Source organism: Megalobrama amblycephala, linkage group LG2 (assembly GCF_018812025.1).
Source record: "Megalobrama amblycephala isolate DHTTF-2021 linkage group LG2, ASM1881202v1, whole genome shotgun sequence".
Lineage (NCBI taxonomy): Eukaryota > Metazoa > Chordata > Actinopteri > Cypriniformes > Xenocyprididae > Megalobrama > Megalobrama amblycephala.
The window spans coordinates 33,577,656-33,595,882 of NC_063045.1; the positions used below are offsets into that span (position 1 = coordinate 33,577,656).

Below are 18,227 nucleotides of genomic sequence, written 5' to 3' on the forward strand. Positions count from 1 at the left end.
TTTTCCTCCTGGGCATGGCCTAAAAGTGCTCTCTATTGGTTTACCACGTGTACACGTGTTTGTTTGTTTTTTTTAATAAATGTATTAACATCTTGCAGATTCTGTGGGTGTATGCTAACATGTAATCTTGCCTGGTGTACTGTGCTAGAATATCTGGGACTTGTCACAGCACTTATATATTATTGCCTTTTTGTTGGTTTGATTGCTTCCGTTCTCTTAATTTGTAAGTGGCTTTGGACAAAAGTGAGTTATTAAATTCAAATATCTCCCATAAATCTCCATCTCCCAGGCTCAACAGACAGTTCCCAAATGGCTGGAAGAAATAGCTTTCAGTGCTCATGGGACAACAGGCATTAACCCACGTGGAAGATTGTTTGCGTCTACAGACACACGGAAGGTACGCTACATCCAAATCCCTGCCCTGAGCTTCAGTTGGGCTGCTGTAATGATGTGATGCATGTCTGAATGGCTTTTGGTTTGTAGGGAGGATCCTTCAGGACAGATGAGCCGCCACCAGCATCTGCCCCAAAACCAGCAGCCGCAGCAGATGATGAGGAATGGGAATAACTACGCATACACCTTGTTCTATTATGTAGATTAACTTTTATTTTGAGTTTATTCATTTCTCCAATGTGTTTGTTAAAAAGTTGAATGATTCATGTAGCATTACAGTAAAGCTGTTGCATTAAAAGAAGTCACATTCTGAAAGCTGTAGGTTTGATCTCCAGGGCAGAATACTAATCAAGACATGATACCTTTTAGCAGTTTGGTTTGAATTGATGATTTTTTTTTTTTGTATCACTTATTTTGACTAGAGCACAACTGGATTAGTGGATTTTGTTTTAAGTTGTCACATTAACACTTTGCTAAGGGTGTATTGAGTTTTGTAAGCCTTTACCTGAAGCTCTTTCCTACAGTTGTACCTTATCAGTCAGTTCTGTTGTTAAATGTGACAGTTTGCAGGTTGTTTTTCTTGACGTTTTCGTCAAAGCCAAAGTATACAACAAGTAAAGAAACTTGTTTTGCCGATGTACCTTGCCAGGAAAAGGTAAATAAAGTGTTTACCAGACATCTTGGTTTTCAAATCTGAATCTGTTGCTATAATTTAGTAATCAGGCTCCAGAACCTCATCTCTTGATCATAAATGACTGAAATTTGTTGGTCATAAAGACGGAACCCCATGTAGGTCTCAAGTTTCTGAATCATTTTAAAATGTTGCTCCATTTTTCTGTAACTAAAAATCTTTAAACAAAGCTGCTTTGTCTTTATGGGAGATGAAAAGTTTCTCAGTTTGAAGTTTTCATAATAATGGATTCTTTGTTCATGTCTGCATTTTGAGGGAGCTATGATAAAATAAGATTTCTCACAGTAACCTTTTAACCATAGCATCTGATTAGTAGTTGCCAGTATTGGTCCATTTATTGTGTACATAAAGTTTTTCATTAAGACAACTGTCATGTGTGTAAATACACTAAGATGCATGAAGTGGTAATATTCAGTAGTCTTCAAATGAAATAGTTTCAGGTAAGTCTAACAGTAAGGTACAGAAATTCAATGATCAAATGTAAAATGCACAGTCTTTTATAATTTAAATATAATCAGTTTTGTTAGTCACAAAAGTGATTTTTCTCTTCTCATTAACATTCTATTGGAGATATTAGGCTGATGCCACTAAAACCAAATGCAAGGGTCTAATATAATTATAGGTAGGGTTGTTGTTTCTCTGTTGTTTACGTCTGTTCAAGCACAAATAGATGAGGAAGAGAACGCGATTCGGTGTTTGTGTGCGAGTTCAGAATCGAATCCTCTTTCGTGTCCCCTTGAGCTCAAATGTTTTAAAATCACTTGAATGTCAAATGATAAACTTTCAAAGGTTAAACTTTGCAATTAATCCGAGAATCAAGTGTTTTGAACCGTGGTGCCTGGTCCGTACGGATCAACTAGGATCCATTCCCTACATTAAACATCGTACGTCCTGCAATGTGACTGCGACTTGCACAAATCATAACTATCTATCCATAACTATTTAACTATACAATAAGTTTGAAGCTACTGGTTTGAGCTTACAGTGCATTTTGGTCTCCATTAGAGAAACACAATGACAGGGCAGCAGCTTGGCTCAATAAGGCCTCCAGTGTCCACAGTAAGATTTGAGTTTTTCCAGTTGTTTGAGATTTAGGCTACCATTAATGATTAAAAAAACAATTTATATCAATAAAATATTTTAGAGTTTGGCATTACTATAAAAACCCATATTTATAAGATGCCCATGGAATTATATGACGTTGAGTTATTTGAAATCAGAAATATCTTGATTTTATTCAACTTGACCTCATTAGAGGTTTTCCGAGGCCCCTGGTTGAGAACCACTGCCCTAGTAGGGTCACCACCATCAAACAAACCAAATCTGGGACGATTACTAAGTTTGTGTGGGACATGTTACCAACACTAAATCACAACCTGAAGCTGTTATATAATGTCTATCTAACTTAATAAAAACATTTGTATTCTGCCTTTCAGCTGATAAAAATACTTTGTTCCTTAGTCTCTTCCAGAAACACCATTACATCACAATGTAACATAACATGTCTTTATTTTACAGGAAAGGAAAACGAGCAATTTGAGCTAACAAAATAAATAAGGTCAATTTTGATTTCATGTGTACTTTAAATTCAACATCACTGACCCTAAAGGCAGAAACAGTTCTTCTGACCAGTGCTGCGTTCACGCCACCTCGTATTTACCGGAATCTTCAGATGACAACACGTGACGTTATATTTGGAGATTCGGAGCTGTTCAAGTCCTTGGACTGGGAATTATGCGTTTCCATGGCACCACTATCAACGCCTGTGAATCTACAGCGGCCACGTGGTACATCTGGGCGCTTTCAGAAAACTCCCAGCCTACAAACTGTAATTACGAGCTCTACGAGGACGTGAACGCTTTTTACAAGCTAGAATCTCGTAACTACAGGAATTACGAGGCCGCGTGAACGCACCTCAAGTCCAACTCCGCTCCTCATTGATTTGATTGACAGCTGTCACAACCTACTAGTGACCGTGTTTACTCTTTTCTTTTCAGCCATTGGATAGGATTAAAAAAACGGCTGTTGTATTTGTGTAAGGCGGGATGTTACTTCTGTCGAAGTGCTGTTAAAGGTGAAAAACTACTCAGCAAAAAGAATAAATAAAATGCTTTCTTTAAAAGGCAAAAGAACGCATGCACGTTTTCCCAATATGATAATTAAAAACCAACAGACTGGTTAAAATACGGGACATTTTCTCAATATGCGACGTGCGGGACAAGGAGTGAAAATGCTGTGCGGTACCGTACAACCATGCGTACAACGCAAAGCGGGACGGGTGGTCACCCTATGCCCTAGGGCCTCTATTAGCCTATACAAATTTGAACTCTCATGAGTAATTTCTAATATCAACAGCAACAACAATAAATTAACAGTAAGATTATTTTACATTATCATTTTAACAAATAGAAAAACTGTATAAAAATAGATTAAGGGAACTCTTTGCTGATTAAAGTTTTTAGAATACAATATAAAATGTTAGTTTTGTGTTTAACTAAACAACGCATTTAGATCTGTTCCCAGAACAGCTTCTATTGCGTATAGACTGGCGCCCGCTCTGGAATTGTGGGTAGTGTAGTTGTTTAAACTCTTTCTCGCGTTCCAAATGCGTTGTGTAGCTGTGAAATCTGCACTACTAATCCCATGTAACATTTGAAAGGCATGTGCCGTTTAAATACCGAGTTTCCTTTTCAAAATAATCGTCTCAGCAGATTGTCGGTTTATGTCTGATTTCGGTAAGTTTATAATTAAAACTTCCTGATTAGCTTATATAATAGTAAAGCAACACGCGTATGCACATCTGAGCAGATAACCACGTACCTAACAGTTTTGTTTATGACAGGTTGAGCTGCTGTTTCATAGGGACATTTAAATTGATTTAACGTTAGTGTTTACAGTAATGGTCGAATGAAGTATGTGTTCTGGTTGTTCTCTCGTTAGATGCTAAATGCATATGCGTTGGCAGGGCTTAAAATGATGCGTTCACACATTTATATTCTTACTATGATTTAACATATCACGTGTGTATTGTAGAGGAACTAACGTTACAGGTGTTTGTTTCTTAAACTTAGAATAGACATATTTCATTATTGACACACTGGATATATGAAGGTTTTTTCCATAGCAACTGCAGTGCTCATATAATGACACCTGCTGTCATATGACTTTCAGAAGTTTCTTCAAACAGCAGAGAGATGATATTATGAGCTTCAACATATCTGGTCATTTTAAACCGTGAATGGCTTTTATATGCAGAAGTAAAATAATTATGAGTATTAATACTCTATTCACAGAACACGTTTTGTTTGTCAAGACCCCAAACAACAGGAAACGTAATCTACTTACACTGCGTATTAACAGGATTTAGTGTTGATTAGATTTGCTGTTTCTGAATAACTTTGCTTTTGCGTGCTGAATATTAAGATTATCTTCAGTGTTGTGGTAATAATACATTTGATTAAGATACAATTTGTTCGTTTATTGGCAGTTGCTGTGAGTGCCAGTGTCCTGCTGGATGTTACTCATAGGACAGGAATCTCTGTGGTGTTGTTTTGTGTTCTCTTCTGTGGAATGACGCTTTAGAGTCTGTGTGTGACATGTCTCCTCATGTCCTATCCATTTACTTGTATGTTCAGGTTTTGAAGTGTCATTCCAAATATACATGTCTGCCTTTTTACACTGGAAATTGATATTTAAGTTTCGACCTCTCTGTCAAAAGTCTTCAAATGTGGTGCTTTTGAGGAGTGAACCATCTTTCATATTCAACCATCTCCAGGTTTAGTGTTCTTGTCTGTTTGTCCAACTGTTTGTCTGTTTGTGTTCAGGTGATGACGGTTTAAACGAAGCACAGCATCATGGATGAGGACAGTAAACCGTTACTAGGATCAGTGCAAGCTGGGGAGTATTACACGGACTCACTGGACCCCAAGCAAAGAAGGTACTGTGTGTGTGTGTGTGTGTTTCCATCAAAAACAGTCATGATGTTGTTTTTTCATCCCACTCTCTGACCCTTACAATTAAACTAAACAATTTTGCTGCTGACTTTATTTCAAAGTCTTCAATTACCAGACACTTTGGGCAAACTTACAGACACAGTCAAGAACCCCTCTCTCTCTCTTTATGGGTTAACATCAAGAGTTAAACTCTTTTTAACCTAATTCATATTAACCATTCATTCATTTTAACCTAATTCCATTCAGTTTAGACATCTTAATGCTTAGTCTATCACCCTACACTGGTTTCCTTCCAGGACTAATTAGCAATACTGGCAAGATTGCATTAGCTCAGTCTGGTATTTCACAAATACTGTCTAAGATGTAGCACTATGTGCAGTGTGCTTCAGAACATAAACCCACCTAGTGCTGCTTAAGAGCATATTTTTGGATTACATTACCTTCATTTGCACAATATCACAAAACGCACTAATGCAGGGCTGCTCAGTCCTGTTCTCAGTGATCTACCTATCTGGATTGGGCCGATCTGCACTAATGTATACAGTAACAGTTCTTCTCAGCCTTGTGCTGATCTGAAGCCACCAGACATGGTGTGAAGAGCCGCATCCTAGATTAGCATTCTTAATGCGAGATGCCTATGAACCCCCCCTCAGGGTCCTGTTTGCTTTGTCCTTCAGACCGTTCCATGTGGAGCCCAGGAATATTGTGGAGGATGATGGTCAGGAGAGGGTGTCCGCTGAAGCTGCGGTGCTGAGCAGTAGAGTTCATTACTACGGCCGTCTGACAGCCTCTTCAGACAGACTGCTGGTGTGTCACTGTCTACTTCCCATTTCACTTCAAATACCAATGCATGTTTCAAATGTGCTGTTCTATGTGAGGACAAACAAACTTGGAAATAGCATAAAGAGGTTTATTAGGCCTGTTGTGGCTATTTGCAATAACTACAGTCATTGTGCATCTCAAATTTGAATCTTATTTCCAACCAAGTAAGAGAAATTTGAGTGAATATACAAATGCCATATAATCGAGTGTTCTAAATTCTTATGGATTCATTTGCACAATGTAAAATATTTTTGTCTATTACATGTTATCATAAGCTCCCAACACTAATTCTGTGCAGATGTTAAGCTTTGGTCACATTAGAGAACTTTCTGCAAAAAAATTTTGTGGGCAAAAAGGTCCATTGTATATTATAAGTAGTGTAGCGTTGTATGAAACCCAGCTCACACAGAAGTCACTTTCAAACCAAGCAGCTTCCTGTTGGTCAATGCAACTAATTCGCATGACCAATTTGAACCCACTACAAAACCTGCGTAGGGACATTTTTCGGCCCCACATGAAATTCAAAATTGCATGGATTCCTATTGAAATTGCTGGATTTTGCCTGCAAAAATTTACAGAATAATGGTAAATGTGAGCGCAGCTTTAGAATGGAGAATATATTAACACAACTTTTGTCAAATACATTCATCAACGCAGTAGTCTTCCTTTGTGTGAAATGAAGGCTTGTGGGTTTAATCAGATCACCATAAAATACAAATGAAAATGGAGAATTTAGGATAAAGTATTCAACACAATTGTGAATAATATTCAGAATGACATTCATTCATTCATAACATTGATTCTACCCCTTTCCAATATAGGATTACAAAGACTTTAAGGGATAATTTGCCCAAAAATGAAATTTCGGCAATCATGTCGAATCATCTTTTTTTTTTTTTTTTTTGTGAAGCACATAATACAGGTTTGGAATGACATGAGAGTGAGCAAATGATGGCAGAATTTAAAACTTTCCCCTTAAGCTTGCACTGTGACAAACAAAACAGGCAATTGAGTTGTTAACATTTTAATTATTTGCATGTCAGTTAGTGTCAAGCTAAAGTTTTGTCACTATGAGATCATCCTGTTGTTTGAGGGCTGTAAGTGGGTGAAGTCAAGGGCTACAATATCTTTATGCTGCCTTATTTCACAGATATTAATAAGCAGTCTGCTGTTTTGAATCTGTGTATAATTAAATTATCCAGTGGCTTTGATTTCTTTTTTTTGTTTTGCCTGGTTTGGTTTGTGAAGGATGCAATTCTAAAATCAGCTTAACACGGTCTTCAACCACAAATTTTGCTTTCCACCAGTATTTTAGGACAGTGCATTGTTTGTTTGGGGACTCATGAAGTTTGTGATCTAGGCCCGTACTGTGATGTAATGCTTTTGTTTATGCACCTTATCTACCTCAGGCACCTCCAGACCATGTGATTCCTTCTCCTGAGGACATCTATATCTACAGTCCACTAGGAACAGCGTTCAAAGTGCAGGGAGGCGACAGCACTATCAAAAACCCCAGCATTGTCACAATGTAAGACCAACCTCAAAAAGGCTTTTAATGCAGTGCTTTGCACAGAGAGTTTGTGAAGCCCTGCCACTGGGAACTGCAGTGCCAAAGCTATACGGAGCAGAATGTTATGTCGAGTTTATTACCAACAGACAGCCAATCAGAAATCTGGGCTATACTTACATTGTTAAATATTCATGGCCTTTAAACAGCACAGTTGTTTCTGCAATTGTTCAGTTTTAGCACCTGAGGGAACCTGTTAATGGAACGTTAAGACAAGCAGAGTAGATTTACATGGTTACATTTCCACAGATGTACAAGCAGTTATTAAAACTGATTTTTTGTGTGTGTGTGTGTGTGTGTGTGTGTGTGTGAGTGCAGCTTTGCCATATGGAACACTATGATGGGAACATCTATATTAAGTATACCATGGGGAATAAAACAAGTAAGTTTACACTTTTCTTGTGTTTTTCCTTTACTCACTGCTGGTTATTATGAAGATAAATTTTTCTTTACTCTCTTTCTAGTCTGGTTTCACTCTGGGCATCATCATCATTGTTCTTATGGGCCTGCTGACACTCTACTGCTGCTACAGAGTATTAAAGTCCACAAAGTCCATACGTAAGCCAACCACATGACTTCTCTCAAATTAACAGCCGCCATTTCACATTTTTACAGCCACAATACACAAGGTTCCTGTTATGAAAGATATAGGTTAATAAATCATGCGGTTAATAATATCTTTTTATCATTTTCGGATTAATGTTCAATCATTATGACCCTAATTTTTTAGGGGACCCCAGTGACGGTTCTGGTACTTCTTCATGTGACAGAGAGATGGGATAATCCAGGGCTATAATGTTTATTTTAACTGGCCCTTCTTAAGGATAAGAATTGTAGTGCTTTGCATGGAGTTTGTTTGTTTGTTTATCAAACCATCATTTAACAGCCTAGATCTGGAGTTCCTGCTAGATCTAGGTCGTGATATGTTCCTACATTATTTCCTCCTCGAGTATGAGCTCCATATTCTCACTATAGAGAATTTTTTTGCCTAAAGGTTCTTAAAAAACCATTCCATTTCAAAAAATTCGATTTTCCTGACTTATTTCAGGTTTGCAGGGTTAACATGAATTCTGTGTAATATGGAGCTCTGTCTTTGCAGCTTATGTGGATACCTCAGACTGGGAGTTTCCTGATGTGTGTAAATATTACTTTGGGGCATTTGGAAAATGGTCGAGTCTCTTCTTCTCACTGGTGTCACTGATTGGAGCGATGGTGGTCTATTGGGTTCTCATGTCTAACTTCCTGTTCAATACAGGGAAATTCATTTACAGTAAGTGATTGTTTTCCCCACCATTCCTCATCTTTTTCTGCTGTACATTAACTGATAAGATGATGTTTTGTAGGAAGATCTGTATAACTGCTTGTATATTTTGCATTCACAGACTATGTTCACAATGTCAGCACATCAGATACTTTTGGTACAAATGGAACAGATAGAGGTGAGTAGTCATAGTGATTTATTTTGATTATTATTATTGTTAGTAGTAGTAGTAATTGGTCTGAAGTCATGAAGCATGGTCTTTTTGGATTCCTTGAGCCATACAGAGTCTAATAATACCCAGGGTTAAATGGTTTGAGGTTTTTTTTCCCGCAAAAAGCTGTAATTTATTTGAACAAAACTTGGTAAATGTCCTTGGGACGATACTTCGAGTTGTTTCGAGACAGAATCACCTAGTGGTTGGCAAGTTTTAAACGTGCCTCATGCATGAATCATGAGCCCATCTTATCTAAGTCAGCCAAATTGCCTAGAGAAGGTTTTTGCCAATCCTCTTACAGATATTGACCATTCTTTTAACCATATGATTTTAAGACAATGCCTCACAAAAATTATTCACTGTATTTTTTGATATTCCAAACCATTTTCTGTGATCATGAAGATCACAAAATAAAGGAATCTACTGAAATAAAAATATAAAAATTCTGTTAAATTAAAAAAAATAAAAAATCTACTTATAACTTCAGCGCTGATTTGCCTGATATATTGGTCCAATATTGAAATGGATAGAAATGTTTAGACATACTCATTTGGCATTTTAAGCTACATTTCATGTGCTTGACCATTCAAAGTATCATTCATTCATTTATTCATTTGTTTAAAATGAATTATGTCTCTTGCACTAGTGATATGCCCATATCCAGATGTGGATCCAGACAGGAACAGCAGCATTCTCCTGTACTATGCGAGTGAGAACAGCACTGGTCATGTGTTTGATCTCTGGTGGAGCAAAACCAACACCATCCCGTTTTACCTCATTGTTCTGCTGCTGCCGCTGCTCAATTTCCGCTCGGCTTCTTTCTTCGCCAGGTTCACTTTCCTAGGTATGACCTTTATTTTCCTAGCTAGAGAGGTAATATTTCTGTTTTTTGAACACAATTTTTTTCTTATATCAATATTCTATATTTCTATAGAATTATATATTCTATATTCTTATTTCTTATTTTTTTTTATATAGCAAGATATCTAAATGTCAGATGAACATGTATCCAATAGGATTCGAGGGTGTAATAAGGTTTGCTATGGTAGTCTGTCATGTTTCAGTATAGAGCAGATTTCAGGGGTACTAGATAGGGTTGGAAGACAGATAATACTTTCAAAATCTTCATATAACAGGTCATTATCATGTGAAACAGGATGGTTCTTGACTTTCTGGTCTGCCTATTGATATGAAATAATCTTGTCAGTTGTGTTTTATGACTGATATGAACAGCAGCTTGGGTTTTGATCAGTTCAGCTGTATACTCTGCTGTGAACCTGCTGCTTAAGAGGCTTTCATTGATTTTCACAGGCACTATATCGGTGCTCTATCTCATCTTTTTGGTCACATATAAAGCCATTCGACTGGGCTTTCACCTGGAGTTCCACTGGTTCGATTCATCCAAGTTTTTTGTTCCAGGTAAAGAAGTTTTTTTTGTTTGTTTGTTTTTTATCCCCCTCCAATCTTGCAACTTCTTGAGCATGTAGTCATGAAATCAGCTGTAAACACATTTTAAAGAGATATCTATGGTTCTTTATTCACTTCCTTTCACATGACTTGGTTACCCATTGCAGTGAACTCTACAGAGCAAAGCTTCAAACCACAAGCTCAGTGTTGCATAGTTGAAGCGTTTTAATGCAGTAATAAAAGTTTCAGAAAGCTAATTCAACTTTGACCCCATTTGCTGCTCAACTTTTGAAACGCAGCCAATGGCCCCTTTCACACAACAATCCCGGTAAATTACCCGAACGACTTTTCCGATAAATGCATGTCACGTTCAAACACAAGCAACGCCGCTCTGTCTTTTTACCGGTAAGAGACCATTCACGCATTAGGGCCAAAATATATGTACCAGTAAACTCTGGTCGTATGTTTACAGAGAAAAACAATGAAAAGCAGTGGAGCTTACCGTAAACGGCTCTAACAGAGCTTTATGATTGGCCAAAAGCAGACTTCTTATGTCAGCTTGTTCTGACCTCATTCTTTGTTCACACACACCATCAAACCAGTAATTTACTGGTAATAGTAACTTCTTACTTTCTTAATGGTAACTTAATTTACTTACTGGTAACTTCTCATACCGGAAAATTGTCAGAACCAATTCATCTGTATTTTTGAAAAGATCCTGTTCACACATGATCTCTTAACAGTCATTTATTGGTAATTTACCAGTAAAGACTGTATTTGTAAAAGGGGCTAATGATTGCCGGACAATTTGCATGACATTAAATGAAGATTTAATTGCTGATCCAGAGATCCAAATGTTTTGCGAACCCATATTTAGTTTTTCAGTTTTCTTTCCATGATGTACTGAGGCAAGCAAAGCCCTGACTTGAGTCATGTGAAAGAGAACTATGGTAGTGTGAATAAGCACGTATTGATTTATGTGTAATATGTGGTTGTCTTTGTTGTCTCTGGCTTGATTTAGAGTTCAGATCACTGTTTGCTCAGCTGAGCGGGGTTCTCACATTAGCATTTTTCATTCACAACTGCATCATCACGCTTATGAAGAACAACAAACATCAAGAAAACAATGTGAGTGTTCTCCGCCTGTCTACATCACTGCATGATTACTAACTCTGCACATCAGCTCTGTCCTTGTAGCATCAGTTCCATATTCCATACATTATACTTGTGCATTGTGTGCAAAAAAAGGTGACTGAAACAGCTAGTGATGAGCATTGTACTTTCTAAAAAAGGAAAAATGGAGATGAGTCATTGTGGTTGAGATTGAGCTGTCAGGAAGAACAGAAAGAACCTCACTGTCAGCCAAACTATGACCATTTTTCCATTTATGTAATGATTCTTGGACATTTGTGTAGTTTGGCCATAACGCTTCATTTCACAACATCCAGTCACTGAGCAAAAACAGAAAATGTTTATTATGGCAACATGAAGATTTCTTTTTATTTATTTATTTATTTATTTATTTAAATATTGGAGTGAGACTCACAAAGCCTTTCAACATTTCACATTTCACCACAAAATATGTTATATATATATATATATATTGCATAAAGAAAATGTATCCCATTTTAGGACTGTTATTATTTTAGGGTTACTAAATGTACTGACTTAGTAACCCTAAAACCCTAGTAACCCTTACTCTTTAACTAAAATCATTGTATACTCTTCCCAATCTGTAAAATTTTAAAGTAAACAATGCGCTAGAACGACTTTCCCAAACCGGGATTCATGAGGGAACTGCAGGGGGTTCAAGTGCTGAGCAAAACCTAATAATTAATTAAATTTAATGTAACATTAAAATAATCAACTGGGCCTGAAAAAATTTATTAATAAGAAGGTTTCCATATCCTAAACCCAAGTTGCAGGACAAAAAACATAACAATGAATAGAAAAGAAAAAATAATGTCCACACAGAGAAGTTACAGCCCCGTACAATATATATTTATTTATGAACGGCGCGCGAGGGGCCCCATATGGAGCTGTAACTTCAGTTTTTTTGGACGTTATTTTTTTCTTTTCTATTTACCTGAACAATTAATTGAAATAAAACTGAAATAGCAATTTATATTTCATCAAATCATATTATCAAACCAAAGGCTGCGATTTAACTGAAGAAGTATATAGTCAGTTGCTTTGCGCGTTTCAGAGTGAAGAGCTGTGTTCATCAACTTGTGTTAGTATATTCACAATATATATATATATATATATATATATATAATATATATATATATGATTGAAACGGGTTCTGGAACAAGAACAAATGTTGGGCGGGGCTTGATTTGGTCCATGGGGAATTGATTGGTTGGATGGTTGTGGTTTGCCATCAGGGATCTCATGTGAGTGACAGGTCACTTTTTTTGTTGTTGGTTTTTTGTTTTGTTGTTGGATGTCTCAGGAAAAAAAATGTTTGTCATGTGTTTGTCATGTGACCATTAACTGACAGTCAGTTAATTGACACACGACAAACACATGGTGACATCAGAGAACTGTGAGCATATGTGGTTAAATTATTGAAATATTAACTTCAAATCTCAGGAAGTACTTCAAGTAAATATCATACATCTAAGGAGTTTGTTTGATGAAAAAGTTTGGGAACTTGTGTTCCAGAATGTTGTATTAGGATTTGATTAATTTTAATTCAACGGAATATGAATTGGATATACTGGAAACCCCAAACCTGTTGATTGAAATTGGGGTGTTGTGAAATTGGATATTGTGAGGTTTTTTTTCTTTTAAATTAATTATTTATCATTGATTTTAGCATTATCATCATAATATAGATATGTATATAGAGTTTATGGCAGTATAATAATAATAATAATAATAATAATAATAATAATTGTACTATTATTATTATTATTATTATTATTATTATAATTACTGTTATTTTTGTGACATTTTGTGATTTTGTGATGAGGTGTGACCTACTGTACTGTGCTCTCAGGTGCGGGATCTGTCCTTGGCTTACCTGCTGGTGGGATTGACATACCTCTATGTGGGAGTGCTGATCTTTGCTGCTTTCCCATCACCACCGCTGTTTAAAGAGTGCATTGAACCAGTAAGACTGATCATTTCCTGCAAATGTAATATCATGTATGTTTAGTTGTTAAAATAAGTAGTTTCAAGTGCAGCCATTAATATTGACGTTGTCTCCTCCTCTATTACAGAACTTCCTGGATAACTTTCCCAGCAGTGATATCCTAGTGTTTATAGCGAGGACCTTCCTTCTGTTCCAGATGACCACTGTGTATCCTCTGCTCGGGTACCTGGTGCGCGTGCAGCTCATGGGCCAGATCTTTGGGGACCATTACCCAGGGTCAGTAATAATTGTGTATATTGTAATAACTGTGGCCACGTACACACTCCAGCTAAATTCGGTTGTCAGTTCACCTTTTAGTGCTTAATCACGTTATGTACACACACAGTTCAGTAAAATACGGAAGTGACAACCTCATTCTACAACCGAATGCTAGTAAAATCAGCAAACAATAAGCCCATAATAAACCGAAATAAATCCAAATGCTTTATGCTGAAAATAAGACCAAAATATTGCGATTCATGTCTGCTCACTGTAACTCCATAAACCAGTTCACTTTATGAGACGAGCTTAAACAACAAGCCCAAAAATGCTTATAATGCGTGACCATGGAAACATAGAAAGAGCGCGCTCTGTGTAAAACAGGCTGTACAAGCATAAACAAAGCACGGCGCCTCCGTCGTCTGTGTTTAGTAAATTGCTGAAAATGACGAGTGTTTTGTCAGAGACGCCAGAACATCGCTAAGATTTCCAAGCTTTCAAACATCGCATTTTCCGGTCATGCATTTAATGATAATTTAGGGGATTCAGTCCTGCATTTAAATGCTGTTGTCACTCCTGAAACTTACAGTGTGTACGTAGCCTGTGTGGCTAGTGAACCAAGTCACCTGATTTCAGCAAACAAGGCTTTACGTCATACTGTTTTGAAACATTTAGTCAGCGCTTTGATGTTGACGGTGTTATTAATCTCAACTGAACCCTTAATCCAGTATTAAAAGTACTTTTAAAAGTTTTGCAGAACATGCCATTGAACATACAGTAGTCAACATTTGAAGTGGATCAAAACAGTTCATCAAAGTTGTCCTAAAACCTTCTAAGGACAACTTTGAACTTTTTTGATCCACTTCAAATGTTGACTACTGTATTTTAGCTGTGTTCTCACTGCATTTACACAGCTTTAACCAGCAGATGTCATCAGCAAGTTTCAATTGCTTCAGAACAGAAAATCAGTTGAATATTTTTTTTTTTTTTTTTGCAAAATGAAATTTAAAAATGTATTGAAAGTTTTGCTTCTGCCATATCTATAGCTGCATGACACATCCTCTGAAACATATGGATACACCCTTGTCAGAGCGAATACATAAACATCAAGAGACGAGATATATTATTGTCAAAAGGCCCACTTTTTCACTTTCTTGAACAGTAAACAAGCAGGCTTTAACAAATAACTGATGCATTCTATATACACTGCTCAAATCAAAGAATATTTTTAATCAAAGAATAGCATCAAGTCAGTTAAACTCCTGGGATATTGATCTGGTCAGTTAAGTAGCTGCTTTGGTGTTGATGAAATTAACAACAGGTGCACTAGATGGGCAACAATGAGACAACCCCCAAAACAGGAATGGTTTTACAGGTGGAGGCTGCTCCTTTGTGCAAGGAGTAACAGGATGAGCACTGCCAGAGTCCTACAAAATGACCTCCAGCAGGCCACTGGTGTGAATGTCTTTGACCAAACAATCAGAAACAGACTTCATGAGGGTGGCCTGAGGGCCCGACATCCTCTAGTAGGCCCTGTGCTCACTGTCCATCACCGTGGAGCTCGATTGGCATTTGCCATTGAACACCAGAATTGGCAGGTCCATCACTGGCACCCTGTGCTTTTCACAGATGAGAGCAGGTTCACCCTGAGCACATGTGACAGAAGTGAAAGGGTCTGGAGAAGCCGTGGAGAACGTTATGGTGCCTGTAACATCATTCAGCATGACCGGTTTGGTGGTGGGTCAGTGATGGTCTGGGACAGCAAATCCATGGAGGGACACACAGACATCTACAGGCTAGACAAAGGCACCCTGACTGCCATTAAATATCGGGATGAAATCCTTGGATCCATTATCAGACCCTACGCTGGTGCAGTGGGTCCTGGGTTTCTCCTGGTGCACAACAATGCCCTGCCTCATGTGGCGAGAGCATGCAGGCAGTTCCTGGGGGATGAAGGAATGGATAACATTGAATGGCCCCCATGCTCGCCTGACCTAAATCACCTCATACAAACTTCTGAGTACCATTTTGAGTTGCTGCACTTAAATTTCAGCAAAATGGACTAGCCTACTGCATCATTTTTTCACTTTGATTTTCAGGGTGTCTTTGAATTCAGTCCTCTATAGGTTGATCATTTTCATTTCCATCAAACGATGTGGCATCCTTTCATTCCTAACACATTACCCAGTCCATATCAGTATAGATATCCAGCATTATATTTTTCCCCATTGAGATCTGATGGGTTTTCAAAGTGTTCCTTTAATTTCTTTTTGATCAGTGTAGTATGAATGTAATACGGACGCACTACATTCGCCATGTTTTCATTATCATGTGACCTACCAGCGTCAGTTGCGTCGCTTCACTGCCATTCATAAATCCTCTCCCGTGGCCTCATGACATGGTAAAGTGTCCATCGTATGCACACTTCAGAATCTCGCTGGAAAAAGTAGGTCGTCTGGGTACTTTTTGCTTATTCTTTTATAATTACTGTGAATTTGGACATACTACTTTTGTCACTTACTGTTTTTCGCCTACTATATAATAGAGAAGTATTTGATTTGTGATGTAGCCTTTATCAATCAGGACGGGACTTATTATGCCATAATGCTTGTTGAAATTTCTCCCATTCATTGTGCACCATCTTTGTATATCTAAAGTCTTTGTATAAAGTAACATTTAAAACCATCAACACACTCATTGTCCTTTAAAGGGTCATGAAACACCAAAACACATTTTTGAGATGTGTGTTGCACATTATCGAACAATGTTAGAATGTTATTTTTAGAAGAAAATTAAGTTATTAATTTGAGACTGAGTGGCCTAATTCTTTAAGAAGGTGCTGTCTCATAATTATTCATGACATAATGTGACATTTGTCTAAGTTGAGACATTAAAAATGCTCAAAGATGGTTTGTGAGTGTTGCATTTGAGTTTGATGCAGTCTTGACACTGATCTCAAACATTCACCTATAACTCATCAAAGCACTTACATTTGTGAAACGGTTAAAATTGCAAAAGCGCATTCACACATTTTTAATGTGCATACAACCTGACAGATCAGTCGTTGTGTATTTCATGGCCTGATCATGAAATACAGCTTGTGTTGTGAATGTTGCGCTTCTCTTCCTTCAATTCTGCACATCTGAATTTAAGGTGTTAAGCCACAGCCTCACTCATAAGCAATTACAAAACCCCATGAAAATGATTTATACTCAACTGAAAGTTGGAAAACAGTGCTTAGAAATCATATAGTTTGAGCAGATCACTGACTTGCCTGATTATTACAGACAAACTGTATATTTACCTGAATGATCTTAAAGGTTTGCCTGTCTACATGATTAATCTATTTGCTTAAATCCCTTGTTTTTTCCATTCCTAGTTTCTTTCATGTCTTTTTACTGAACATCCTTGTTGTCGGAGCTGGAGTTCTGACGGCCAGGTTTTACCCCAACATTGGCTCCATCATCAGGTAAGAGCTGTGTAATATTTCCGGGTTATTGTTAACAGGAGCTTTGACTTTGATTTTCAAACTGTTGGTTTGCTCTCAGGTATTCGGGGGCCATCTGTGGCCTGGCTCTAGTGTTTGTGCTTCCCTCTCTGATCCACATGGTGTCACTCAGACGCAGAGGTGAGTTACGCTGGCCCTCCGCGCTCTTCCATGGCTTTCTCATCCTGCTCGGAGTGGCTAATCTGTTCGGACAGTTCTTCATGTGACACGCTGGGCCTTAAATCAATCGCACACCCTCTGGTTTCTCGGGCTGATTTTCACAGGAATTAAGTCCTGGTAGTACTAACCTACTAAACGAGTACATGTGAATTTCATACAAGAAACTCACTCAAAGGCACCAAACATCTAAGTTTTTGACATTTTAACTGCTCTTAATAGCTCAAAACAAGCTATTTCAGCAGGGATTCAATCATTTAAAAAAAAATGTTATTGTATTTTTCTTCCTAATAATTGTCATGCTTTTTCATCAAGACTCTGAATTTAAAACGTTTAGTTAAATGTGGAGTGAAGACACTTTTGTTACATATGATGAGCAGATGATTATTACTGGAACTGAACTGAACGCCAGTGAATTCTGCCTAACATCACTGCTGGAATGTGCTTCAAATTTTTCACAAGTTCTCAAATTAGACACGGATGAAGTGGACGTGCAACAGAAATGCAACTCGAAGCTCTTCCAGACCCAGTCCTCACTGTGACAGTGTTGTGAATGCTCTTGTATTGGTGTACTGAAACGTAACTTGCGTAATTAATGGATACAAAAAGGGAATCAAAAGTCTCTAGACTACAGACAAACATTTCCTGATGACTGTTTTTTGCTGATATTGCAGTGTTTGTCATTCTCCAGCTGAATCTGAGCGTACTGATGCATTCTGTGTGTTCATCTCACTTTATGAAATAGGTGCACAACAATAAGGGAAGCTTAAATTTGCACACTTTTGTGAGATTCCAAAGCTTAAGTCACTTTTAAGCATTTCTGTCACTTTCTGTCTTATGTTCTTGTGTATTTTTTTTTTAAACAATTAAATTTAAGTGACATTGTGACCTTTCTCT

At 37.5% G+C, this 18,227-nt stretch overlaps 2 protein-coding genes across 9 annotated transcripts in view; both read left to right on the top strand.

Moving 5' to 3' along the window:
- Positions 1-1,069, top strand: part of ddx4 (DEAD (Asp-Glu-Ala-Asp) box polypeptide 4) — a 51,965-nt gene extending 50,896 nt beyond the window's left edge. For all 8 annotated transcript variants that reach the window (XM_048171880.1, XM_048171823.1, XM_048171872.1 and 5 more), the window contains 2 exons: positions 290-397; positions 484-1,069. In XM_048171880.1, coding sequence (XP_048027837.1) covers positions 290-397; positions 484-567 — 192 coding nt within the window. In that variant the 3' untranslated portion in view covers positions 568-1,069. The remainder of the gene's footprint in view (positions 1-289; positions 398-483) is intronic.
- A 2,594-nt stretch (positions 1,070-3,663) lies between these two features.
- Positions 3,664-18,215, top strand: slc38a9 (solute carrier family 38 member 9). The gene is made up of 15 exons (XM_048171945.1): positions 3,664-3,819; positions 4,909-5,021; positions 5,715-5,844; positions 7,269-7,387; positions 7,745-7,808; positions 7,891-7,984; positions 8,526-8,696; positions 8,809-8,865; positions 9,548-9,745; positions 10,213-10,320; positions 11,330-11,436; positions 13,313-13,426; positions 13,536-13,684; positions 17,046-17,135; positions 17,215-18,215. Exons 2-15 carry the CDS (start codon positions 4,939-4,941, stop codon positions 17,378-17,380), a joined length of 1,650 nt encoding a protein of 549 aa, XP_048027902.1. The 5' UTR covers positions 3,664-3,819; positions 4,909-4,938; the 3' UTR covers positions 17,381-18,215.
- The last annotated feature ends 12 nt before the right edge of the window (positions 18,216-18,227 follow it).